The sequence below is a fragment of the Lithobates pipiens genome, unplaced genomic scaffold, assembly GCF_037356315.1.
Source record: "Lithobates pipiens isolate NorthernLeopardFrog02 unplaced genomic scaffold, aLitPip1_a1.2 Scaffold_1, whole genome shotgun sequence".
NCBI lineage: Eukaryota > Metazoa > Chordata > Amphibia > Anura > Ranidae > Lithobates > Lithobates pipiens.
Window position 1 is genome coordinate 93,453,667 of NW_027507685.1, and position 12,984 is coordinate 93,466,650.

Here is a 12,984-nt window from a genome sequence, read left to right on the forward strand (position 1 = left end):
CCTCCTCCACCACTCTGGAAGCTCTCACAGATCAGAGCACGCAGCCAGCACACACAAGCTCCTACAACTGACTGTAAGCTCTTTTTAAAAAGAGCAAGATAGCTAGCTATATAGGTGGATATAGCGGTTTATACTGCGGTCAGGGCACGCAGACAGCACGCACAATCTCCTACAACTGACTGCAAGCTCTATTTAAAAAGAGCAAGATAGTTAGCTATATAGGTGGATATAGTGGTGTATTCTGGGTTCAGGGCACGCAGACAGCACGCACAATCTCCTACAACTGACTGCAAGCTCTATTTAAAAAGAGCAAGATAGCTAGCTATATAGGTGGATATTTTTTTAATAGTTTTTTGCTACCAAACATACAAGAAAATCAAAACTTTACAAAAACAACATCAGTTAATATTCACATTACACTTATAACAAAATCATATCACTTGAAACCACAACATCTGTGGAACTACATAACTATACTTTACATATCTTGAACACACTCATCCCCAGAGGAGAAATCTATAAGTTTAGTCTCTCCCCTACTGCTAGGCCCTGGTGAGGACCTAGACTCTACCTCAGGTAGTGGGACCTTTTTCTTCTTTTTTTTACTATGCTTCTTTTTAACCGTTACCCAGGTTACTTCACCTTCCTCATCCGATACCTCTTTAGGACGCTTTTGTGCGCCCTTTACTGACACCTCCACCTCCTCCTCCCCGGTCTGGCTCTCACCCGCTGAGGAATCAGACGAGAAGATGGCAACTAAGCGACCACCAGAGCGATGCCACCGAGGAAGAGGAGGGGATCAGAAACTGGGGGACAAGATCCCTGCGCCACACCCCCAGAAGGGAGAGACATGGGAGGCACCACAGACCCAAAATCACTTGTAGAAGCCTGAACTATACTATCAGGAGCCCGGGCTACATTACCCGACCGAACCCCTTTCTCTTTTTGTGGCACCTTACGTACCTTTTGAGCCTGGGGTTCCTCCTGCCCCCCTGGCTCAAAAACGTCACCCTGCCCCTCCCTTCCAGATCTCTGCCCTGTTGGGGGCGGAGCAGCATTACCACCTGATCTACTGCCCTTTGCTGCCTCTCCCCTGTACGCCCTGGGGCATCTACTAAATGGATGCCCCATTTGACCACAGAGATTGCAGCAGATCAGACCACAAGTCTCCCCTGAGTGCCCAAATTTATTGCACTTGCTGCACCGCACCACCGTGCAGTCTGCGCTCAAGTGGGTTGGGCACCCACACCTAAAACAACGACGGGGCTGGCCTGGATAGAACACCAGGATCCTATCCCTTCCCAGGAAGGCACTACCGGGAACATGTGCAACTGTATTGCCAGCCCTTTTTAACTTGATCCTGGTGCTCCATGCCCCAGTCCACACCCCGCGTTCGTCCAAACATTTATTTAGGGGACACTGCAATTGGCCATGTCTCCCCAACCAAGTTGCAATGTCCTCTGGGGGCAGACTCTCATTTCTGACTAAAACTGTTACATTTTTGATATCTTCCTGCCTACTCAAGGGAATCATGCGGAACCCCTTCCACGGATCGGTCCCCCTGATCAAGCCAAACGAAGTAATGAAAAGTTCCATGATTACCACATTCGTGAAGCTTATGTCAAAATCAGGGGAACCCGATGGGTGGATCACTGCAAAAATTTCCCCCACCTTGATCCCCAATGATAGGATCATATCCACAACCTGGCCCCTTGTAGGGCATTGGCCACTCCCCTCCCACCTTAACTGTATAACATTCCTGCGCTTGTGCTCAGGACCACCTGTCCCCCTAGACCACGAATTTGCCCCGGAGGACTGATCAGCCAGGGGCACCCGGAAGTTACCAGCCCCAAACTGATGGTACAGGTGGTCCAGCGCAACACTTGACCCTACCACATTAGCATAGGAACGTCTTTCTCCTAAGGCTGTTAACAGCCTCACTTCTGGTGTACCCCTCAGAATAGACTCAGGGAGAGGAGCCTCCGTTACAGGAACAGGGGGAGCAACCGGGGGCAGAACAGCAACCCCCTCAGCCTGGGGACACCTACTCACCTCTCCACCCTTATTAGACTGTTCCATTGGAGGAGCCTCCTCCTCTGAACTATAGAAGAGGGTGTTCCATTTCTCTTGCCAAGCTACTTCTGCATAGGCCCCACAGGAATCTACTGGGACCTGTCCCTGTTCCTGTTGGGACCCCTCCAAACCCCGGATATAATCCATAGCAGGGCTGTCATCACCTAGCTCCCCCATGGGACAATCCCCCCAGGCGGAAACCTGACCCAGCTCTAAACCATTGGATATCTCCATATTATTATCAGTCCCGCCAGCATTCTCTTGACAAGATGGAGTACCTGAAGGCCCAGGCGTTACTGACCGGAAATGCCCCCCGCGGTCCACCTCCACTTGCGCCATCTTCACCTCCGGCCTCGAACCATCCACACTAGGAACAGACCCGCCTACCGGAAGCGCGTCACCCGCACTCATTACATTCCTATTGGCCCCCCGCCCAATAGCACCGCCCTCCCTCCCGCGGGAAGACGGCGCTCCACTGTCGGCGGCCGCCATTACCATGTCACCCGGAGTTTTTCCGCTAGCCTTCACTGTATCTTCAACCACAGTGACGGCCAAGCTGTCCTTACTCTTCCCACTCCCTCCACACCCTTTGACCCCCTTCCCCTTACCCTGGGTCCGGCTTGCAGCAGCGGCAGCCGACAACTCAGCTGACGGCGTGCCCTGCGTGCAATCACCGGCCGGGATCATGGGGGACCGTTTTGGTAAGTCCGGATCTTCTACCAGTCTTGCTAGCCATACCACAGGAACCCTCTCTCGTTTTTCTTTAAAGTCTTTCTTCACCTTGCTATCCTTCTGATGTTGTCTCCCACCTGCATCACCCGGGACCCAAACTGCCACCCAGGGTCACAGCCATACACACAGGCTGGTTCCCCTTAGGCTTACCTGGCCCCTCCGCAGTACCACCGGGAACATCATTCTTTGCCTTGGGGCTTCTTCTCCCATCTCCGTTTTCCTCCGCACTTCCTTTTACCGGGGATGTCTCACTCCTGGCCGGGGTTGCAACCACAGCTTCATTCACGTCTGGGGCCTCCACCAATGTTGGGGTTACCAGCTCCTTTTCCTCTGCATCTGTCTCTCCATGGGTGTCCTCCATAAGGGACCCTCCATCTCTCCTTCTGGCGTTGTGGCTGGGGTTAAACTCTGTTTGCGGCGTCTTACTGCTTGAGAGCCTTCATCACACGCCACTCTCATGACCTTTTCTATGCCCAATAAAAAGTCTTTCTCGCTTGAAGCACTCTCAATTAGATTTGACAGAAGCTCACCAAGCATGTTACACTGCTTTTTCAGTCCATCTATGGCAGCTTTAAATTCTGGTCTCTTCCTGATACCTGATCTGTCGCGTCTATTCCTCAGCTCGGCCAAAACTTTCATTTTTTCACAGTAACAGCGAGAAGCCTTTACTATTAAGCTCTTGGCTTTTCTTTTCCTCTCCGCAGATTTCTCTACGTCCTCTCCTGGCTGTCTCAGAGACCAGTCAACCAAGTCAAGCTGGTTTTCTAAGTACAGCCTCTCCTCCTTAACGAACTCCTGGAGTTTTAGGGCACCACGCCTTTCCTCAGGCTGAGAAACAGGCCCCTGGCCTGGGCTGACTGAAGCCATCAGCTCCCTCTCCTCCTCCACCACTCTGGAAGCTCTCACAGATCAGAGCACGCAGCCAGCACACACAAGCTCCTACACCTGACTGCAAGCTCTATTTAAAAAGAGCAAGATAGCTAGCCATATAAGTTGGTATAGCGGTGTATACTGTGGTCAGGGCACACAGACAGCACGCACAAGCTCCTACACCTGACTGCAAGCTCTATTTAAAAAGAGCAACATAGCTAGCCATATAGGTTGGTATAGCGGTGTATACTGCGGTCAGGGCACACAGACAGCACGCACAATCTCCTACAACTGACTGCAAGCTCTATTTAAAAAGAGCAAGATAGCTAGCTATATAGGTGGAGGTTTTCATTTAAAAAAAACTGCTGCCAGTTGTATTTACAAAACAAAGACATAAATACTCATTCTTGAAAAGAAGAAAGGAAAACCAACTTAAAGCGGGATTCCACCCTAAAGTGGAACTTCCGCTGATCGGATCCCTCCCCCCCTCCGGTGTCACAATTGACACCTTTCAGGGGGGAGGGGGTGGAGATATTTTCACCCACTTCCGGGCATAGACTCCCGTGGGAGTCTACGCCATTTCCTGCCCTGCCGCGCTGTCTGCTGGGACACACACGGGTCCCAGTGACAGCGCGGAGATTTCCTATTGCGCGGCGCGGCTCGTGCATGCGCAGTAGGGAACCGGGAAGCGAAGCCGATTCGCTTCACTTCCTGATTCCCTCACCTAGAATGGTGACTGCAGCAGCCGAGAGCTGAGCGATCGATCGGCCTCGGCTGCCGGCATCGCTGGAACCCGGGACAGGTGAGTGTCCATTTATTAAAAGTCAGCAGCTGTAGTATTTATAGCTGCTGGCTTTTAATATTTTTTTTTGGTGGAATCCCTCTTTAAACAGACTTAATAAAATAGAAAAGAAAACATGCTTTCTTCACCAGCTTAAAAGAAAAGTCACTCGGATTAGAACAGTTTATCTACAATAGCAACCTATCTTTATACACTACACACCCTTTATAGACAGGAACGTAATGAAACCATCAGTGCCTACCATACTTTTAAAATTAGATTGCCCAAAAAACGAAACATGAGGGACAGGACAGACAGACCCACCACCTAGGGAAAAAGAAGGGGGAGGATCATCAAGGTGGCCGGAAAGAAAAGCCTCTCCACAATCTGGCACACCTTTCCCTGCCCGTTCTTTCTCCTTCAAGATACCTCACCTTCACCAATTCCCGAAAGATATCACCCGCCACCTCATGCACGGGCAGGAACTTGCCCCTAGTGGACACTAAGCACCGCGCGTGCCAGGTGTAATAAAGGCAAACTGTACTAACTAAAAACAGTGACGATAACTCATGACCCCTACGGACCCTGAATTCGCCGTACACCTTCTCAGAACAGGTAAGGGCCCGGAGACGGGGATAGCCAATGGCATCCCCAACCTCCCCCAGAACCTCCAAGTTGAAAGGGCACTCAACCAAAAAGTGGTCCATGGTCTCCAGTGCCCCTCCACACTCGGGACGAGGACAGCCCCTGTCCTCAAGACTCCGGTACTTTAAGTTCAACCTCACATAGAGCCGTCCATGGAACGCCCTCCATGCAAGATCCCAGAACTTGGCCGGAATTCTCTTAGAATTCAGAAGGGCTAATCCCTCCCTGAGAACCCTGTCCGGACAATCCCTTAAGGCTAGTGGTCTCAAAAGTCAGAGGTCATGACCCGCTGGTACAGCTCGCGCCGACCCAACGAGCCCACCTCCAGGGCCGTTATCCTCCACCACCTCAGTACCCTTAGGGCAGTTGGAACATAGGTGGGGAGGTACCCATGGGATCTCCGTAGATCACCGGGGCGACCACCCCCCTCCCACCCACTCAGGAAAACCAGAAACCAGTTCTTACATGAGCGTTCCCACAGGGAGGGTTCGTCCTGAAAAATGGATTGTAGGTTGAACTTAAGAAACACCACGGTAAAGAAAACCGTGGGATTAATCATGTCCAACCCACCCTGCCTCCTCTGTCGGTACGTGACCTCCCTCTTTATCCGATTCAGCCTGTTTCCCCACAAAAGCAGAAAGAACAGACCGCAGATCCGCGCATAGAGCGATCTTGGCAGAAGACAAACGTAGCTGACAAAGAGGAATTCGGGAAGCAAATAGGTTTTGACCAGGCTCACCCTTTCCCTCAGTGACAGCTTCCAGCCTTTCCAGGCATTAACCTTTTGGGTGGCACTCACCAGCCTGCGCTCCCAGTTTAGTTTGGGATAGTCACCCTGGCCAAAAAGGATGCCCAGAATTCTAATTTCTGGCCGGGGCGTGGGGAACACGTCCGGGAGGGCAAACTGCTCACCCTCCCTCCCCAACCAGAGAACTTCACTCTTAGTCCAGTTGACCAGCGAATCGGACGCCTCGGAGTAATCTCCAATCTGTGTTTCCACAAACTGGGCCTCCTTTCGGCTAGCCACTACTATCGAGACGTCGTCCGCATAGGCCACCACCCTTACCGCCTTATCCGGGCTACTGCAGGGCTCCGCCTGGACCCCCCTCAGGTGTCCGCAGTCTAGCCTCCTTACGAAGGGGTCAACCGCAAAGACGTAGAGCAGGGGACTCAGCGGGCAGCCCTGCCTAACACCAGAGTCCACCGGAAAGGTAGGACCCACCCAACCATTGACAAGAGGGAAGCTTTTAGCCCCCCTGTACAAAACTCTGAGCCAATCGATGAATTGATCAGGCAGACCGTATCTCCTCAAGAGAAGCCAGAGATACTCATGGTTCACCCGGTCAAAAGCTTTCGCCTGGTCTAATGCCAACAGATACCGCCCGTCACCCATTGCCCTGCACCTTTCCACAGCCTCCCGGACGTTGAGGACAGCACTAAAGGTGCTGCGGCCAGGAACCGTGCAGTGCTGGGAAACAGACAGTAGCTTGCCCCCGACTGCAGACATACGCACAAACAGTATCTTCGCCAGGATCTTTCTATCCGTGGAGAGAAGGGCGATAGGGCGCCAATTCTCCACCAGGGTCGGATCTTTCCCCTTTGACAGAAGGATCAAGGCCGACCTTCTCATCGAGGGAGGAAGCAGGCCAGACGCCAAACACTCACTGAACACCTCCCTCAGACAAGGAGCCAAGAGGCCCTTAAAGGTCCTGTAGAACTCCGCCGTGAACCCATCGGGTCCCGGCGACTTCTTTAGAGACAAAGAGTCTATGGCCTGTTCAACTTCGGCCACAGAGATCTCCTCTGTCAAAGAGCCAAGGGGGTCAGACCCCACCTCCAGTGGAGTTTCATCAAGAAATTTCTTGGCTTTTCCCAGGTCCAAAGGCTTCTTCTTCAGGAGGTCCGAAAAATGGGCTCTGACGATCCCCAGGATTCCCGGCCTGGACCTCGCCAAAGAACCCGAGGGATCCCTCAGTCCGTGTATGACCTTCCCACTCACCGCGTCACCACAGCTCTTGTAGGGGTCCGGGTTGGTGAACTTCCCGTAATCCCTCTCAAGAACCAGGGAGGCGAGACGGTCATACTGACACTCCTTCATCTGAAGCTTCAGACCTGAAATCTGGTCCCGAGGGCCACCATCAGAAACCAAGCGGTCAAGCCGCCTGCACAACTTCTGGTAGGCCTGGTACTGGTAAGCTGCCCGACGACCAGAGACTTCACGGAAGAAGCCTTCCGACCTCTTCTTCACTACTTCCCACCATTCCTGGCAAGAGCAGCCGCTCTCAAGGAGCGAAGCTTGTTCCATAAAGAAGTCTTCATAGGCCGACCTGACTTCAGGGTCCTGAAAGTAGCGACCCATTTAGTCGCCACAGGCCCCTACCCTTCTGAGGGGTGTCCGCCACATTCAGAGTGACCGACACCATACAGTGATCGGAAAACTCGACCGCATGCAGCACAGGAGCCGCAAAGGACGAGTCCCCCTTCAAAAAAAACCTATCTAGTCTACTCTTACTACTACCTCTGGAGTATGTGAAACCAGTGAGGTTGGGGAAGTGGTGAACGTGCACATCCACCAACCCGGCCTCCCTCACTATGCGATTCAAAAAGATACTATCATATCCCAGAGGGCCTGAGGTGCCTGCCCGGTCCTTTGACCTGGTGACTTGGTTAAAGTCACCACCAAAGACCACCTGCTGGGATGTAAACAGGTATGGTTTCAGCAGCGCAAGAAGGTCCTTCCTCCCTCTCCTTGACTGGGGACCATAGAAATTTATGAGGCGGAGAAATTCCCCTCTCACGACTGCATCCACAATCAAACACCTACCGATTTCTAATTCAATCACTCGTCGACAAGCCACCGAACCAGTCTTAAAAAGGACCGCAACACCACTGCAGGGCTCAGCCGCAAGAGACCAGAGGGAGGCCCCATGTCTCCACTCCCTCTTTGCTAGGTGCATCTCTGCCACAGATGCCAGCCAGGTCTCTTGCAAAAACAAAATGTCGGCTTCAACGCGGCCGAGAAAATCAAAGGCTGAAAACCTAGCCACCGCAGAACGCATACTTGCAACATTAACCTCCCTGGCGGTACCATTATTTCGGATTTTAGGTGCTAAAAGCGGTACCATTATTTTGCATGAAAATTTGGCGTTTTATATTGTAGTCCTGCAATTCTTAGGAATAACTCTCTTAAATCTGTCCAAACCAGAGTCTAGCAGACATCCCAGGTATAATAAAGTTTGAAAAATTAAATCATAAATTATAATATAATAAATAATTATAAATAATTGTACCAAATAATAATATAACAATAATAAAAATTATTCAATAATGTAATCTAATCAAAAACACTGAAATTTGCCGAGTTGCAGAATTGTCACTGTCATTACTTTTCAGTATTTGATGACGGATCTCCCCACAAATCACTATCGCTCAATTCTGCGAGTCATTCTAATTTATTATCGCTGTTTTCTAGCTGGTCTAAAATCATTTTTGATGTACAGTGACAGTTTTGGTTGCTATGGACAATCTCCAGTTTCCAGGCATAAAGAACAGTTTTTACAATATAAAACTGCATGCAGGACACTGGGCAGACCACTAGGGACAAAGGGGATGTGAAATATTTACATACAGCAATTATACTGTATGTATACTGTTTATTTCACTTTTTGAATTTGGCGCCGATCTCCGTGCCCGTGCGTCGCAACGCTCGCAGGGCACGGAGATCGCCGATGTGATAGATCGAGCGAGGCACGGCTCGCTCGTACAGCGGGGAGACATCGCTGGATTCGAAGGAGAAGGTAAGGAAACCTCCTCCTGGATCCAGCGACGCTGTCCCGAGTCTGACTCGGGGATACCGATTTTGGTATAAAAAATCCACCCCGAGTCAGACTCGGGAATACCGTCAGGGGGGTTAATGGTCGCAAGGCGTATTGGAGCGGGTACCGTCATCCTTAGTGATTAAAGTTTACGTTCCTCTCTATATTACAAACCCAAGTTAATCCTCCTCGGAATCGGAGGATAGGACCCCAAAACGGTTCCAGAGGGTGAGTCAGGATCCCCCACCCGCCCCCAGACTGGTGCTGGGCTGAGGGTCCTCGCCACCCTCCTTCCCCAGGCCCTTCCTCTTCCGTTTTTTTGTCTTTTTCTTAACCCAGCCCGACTTGGGGGGCTCTCTCCCACTCTCACCGTCCGACCTCCCACTAGACACCTCCTTGGGGCGCTTATTCACCCCCTTACCCACCTCAGAGGTGTCCATTGGGATACCACCCTCCAGGCCAACCCGCCGACCACCCACCACCTCCGTGGAGGCGGGAGGAGGCATGATAAGGGCCGCCGGATCTGGAGGCGGACATGGTACATCTGGGGGGGGGAGAGGCGGATGGGGAAGGAGAAGAAGGGGGGGAAAGGGAAGGTGGCGGGGGACGGGAAGGGGAGGCAGGGAGAGGGGAAACAAGGGGGGAGGGAGGGGAAGGGGCGGGAACTGGGGGAGGGGGGGAGGATGCTTCTTAACAGAGGGCTTTTTTGGTTTAGCCTGAACCTCTGCTGGATTTCCTACCATCGCCCCATCGGGCACAGAACCAGACGGGGCCGGGGAACCTGCTGACATACCCACCCCTGCAGTACCCGCCCCCTGCTCACGCCTGGGGGGTCTGACCCTTTGAGGGAGGGGGGCGCCCTCATTCTGTGACCCAGAAGGATTGGGGCCCCCACTTTGTCTAGGGACCCGCCCACCCTCCGGGCCTGGAGCACTCTCCTCAGCCTGGCACCCCCTAAAAGCTTTGGGGCAGCGGCTGAAGGGGTGCCCCATTTCCCCACAGAGGTTGCAGACTATAAGTCTGCAACCCTCAGGTGAGTGGCCGAAACCATTACACCTCACGCAGCGAGGCATAGTGCAGTCCGCGCTAAGGTGCGTGGGACTGCCACATTTGAAACAGTGACGGGGCTGGCCAGGGTAGAAGACCAGGATCCGGTCTCTCCCTATAAACGCACTCCCGGGTACATGCGCCACGGTGTTGTTGAGCTGGATCCTGACCAATCAAGCACCTGTCCAGACCCCGCGCTCGTCCAAATTCTTCCTCAACCCTGTCTGGAGCTGTCCATACCGCGCCAGCCAGGTTGCGATGTCCTCAGGAGGAAGGGACTCGTTTCTAACCAAGACGGTCACGTTCTTTATCTCCTCCTGCTTCGAAAGAGGTACTACACAGAAACTTTTCCATGGATCTGACTTCCTGACAATCTCGTACAGGGTCAGGAAAAGTTCCATAGAGACCACGGAGACGAAGCTCACATCGAACTCCTTGCTGTTCGCAGGATGTATGACCGCGAACAAGTCAGAAACCTTGAAGCGTAATCCCAGCAGGTAGTCAATTACTTGACCCCTACTGGGACACGCGGCCGTCCCCTCCCACCTGAGCTGCACCACATTCCGCCTGCGCCTCTCCGGACCCCCCGTACCCCTTGACCAAGCCTGTGCCCCCTGGAGCTGTTCCTCAGGGGGGGCCCTGAAGTTCTGGGCACCAAACTGGCCATACAGGAAGCCCAGAGGAACAGAGGAACCCACCACCTGGGCAAATGAGCGCCCAGCTTTCAGGGCACCTAAGAGGTTTGCCTCTTCCTGCGTGCCCAAGATGGGATTCGGGACTGTGGGGGAAGGGTCAGACCCCCGCTGAGATGAACCCATGGGCTCTGACGGAGCAGCACACATCCCCCCACTCCCACCCTCTATCCCTCCCCCAACAGGTGCCTTGCTCCCAACCACCTCCGCAGATGGAGACGTAGCCACACCCCCCACAGCGGCGGGGGCCTGAGAGGAAGCCACTTCCATTCCCCGTGCCATATCCTGCTCCTGCCGCTGGGACCCCTCCAGTTCCCTGATGAAGTCCAAGGCCGGGCATTCTCCCCTTAGTTCCCTCATAGGGGACTCCCCCCAACTTGTCTGTCCACCGGGTAAAGCTCCACTGGAGGATTCCGGGGTACCCAAGGCAGTAGCCACCAGAGGAGCCCCCGAGACCCCCAAAGCCCCTACCTGACCCAGAGGAGCAGGAGACTTGGTCACTGAGGCCCGGGGTGTCCCCACCTCCTCAGTACATTCTTTCACAACCTCCGGGGTCACCGCAAGTGGTACTTCCGGTTCACGGAGGTCACTTCCGGCCGCACCTCCGGAAACAGGAAGTGACACATCCACCTCCCCGCCCCCACCCTCCCTGGTGTCTGCAGAGGATGTTTGTCCAAGGTGTTTTTTCTGAACACAGTCCGCACTTACCGGCACCTCCCCCTCAGTACATGCAGCCGCGGCGGGGGCCGCCATTACGGCCGGCACCCCTCGCACTGTCTCAGATGCTGCGGGCTTGACAGGGGCCACTGGGGGGGCCCACACAGCATGGCCCCTAGCAAGGACCACCACCAGCTTCCTTCCATGCTGTTCCATCCGACTTGCCTCTCCCCCGGAGCTTCCCTGTGCATCATGGGGTTCCCTACCCGGATCTATCTGCTTCACAGCCTCTGGCTGAGCAGGTGAAACAACAGGGATCCGGGGACCCTCCGCACTTACGGCTCCAGGGGCCACGCTCACCCGGCTGGTCTCCACCTCGGGGCGCTGATCTTCCTCACCCATCGAGACTACATCCTCCACCGGGGTTCGCAGCTTCTCCTCCATTTCCAGCAACGCTTTCTGGTAAGAGCCTTTTCTCCTGGCTGCCTGGGATCCCTCCTGGCTTGCTCTCAGGAGCTCTTTTTTCACTTCGGAGAGGAAGCCCCTCTCACCAACTCCGCGTTCGCAGAGACCGCCCCGGCAGCCGCCACAGGTCTCTGCACTCATGTTTCAGGCCTTCAATGGCCTCCCGGTACTCCCCCCTTCTGCTACTGGCTGAGCGGTCTCTGCGATTCCGCAGGTCCGCTAGTCTCTCAGACTTTATCACATAGGCCAACGTGGCCTTCTGCACAAGGGCTTTGATCCTTGACTGACGTTTCTGCATCCTTCCAGGGTCCTCTCCCGGCTGGGCCCGGGTCCAATCCAGCAGCTCAAACTGTGTTTGCAGGAACAACCTCTCCTCCCCGGAGAGGTCTTTCACTCCAGGGGGATGAACCGTGGGCCCAGGCCGGGAAGAGGGCCCCGAACCTGGGCTGGCCGATGCCATCAGCTCCCTCTCCTCCTCCACCTCTCTGGAAGCTCTCACAGTCACAGGACAGGTCAGAGCACGCAGCCAGCACACACAAGCTCCTACCACTGACTGCAAGCTCTATTTAAAAAGAGCAAGATAGCTAGCTATATAGGTGGATATAGCGGTGTATACTGCGGTCAGGGCACGCAGACAGCACGCACAATCTCCTACAACTGACTGCAAGCTCTATTTAAAAAGAGCAAGATAGCTAGCTATATAGGTGGATATAGCGGTGTATACTGTGGTCAGGGCACGCAGACAACAACCACTACAGAAGAGCAAAAACGCAAAATCGGCCGATAACGAATGGTGTATACTGTGTTGAAGGTGCACAGAACACCCACTAACTCCTACAGACGCCAACACACTACACAAGGCCACCGCGCTGGCGGCCTTATATAGTGTGGGGCGTGTACTACACCGCCTGAGCTATGATTGGCCACAGGCAGCCTGCCTGTGGCCAATCATGGCTCTCCTCGCTGCCGGCGCTGTGATTGGCCAAGCATGCGGGGTCACAGTGCATGCTTGGCCAATTATGAGTCAGCAATGCACTGCGATGGCGCAGTGCATTGTGAGCCGTGAGCGCCACACGAATTTGGCGCGAACGGCCCATAACGTTCGGAATTCGCCGAACGGGTGAACAGCCGATGTTCGAGTCGAACGTACGTTTGACTCGAACACGAAGCTCATCCCTAATGGCGAACCTTAGCACCCCAGATGTTT

General features: G+C 53.7%; 1 protein-coding gene across 1 annotated transcript in view; it reads right to left on the minus strand.

The window, feature by feature from the left end:
- Window positions 1–3,485, minus strand: part of LOC143948890 (uncharacterized) — a 61,737-nt gene extending 58,252 nt beyond the window's left edge. The window contains exon 1 of the mRNA XM_077465177.1: window positions 2,956–3,485. Coding sequence (XP_077321303.1) covers window positions 2,956–3,166 — 211 coding nt within the window. The 5' untranslated portion in view covers window positions 3,167–3,485. The remainder of the gene's footprint in view (window positions 1–2,955) is intronic.
- Window positions 3,486–12,984: the final 9,499 nt, after the last annotated feature.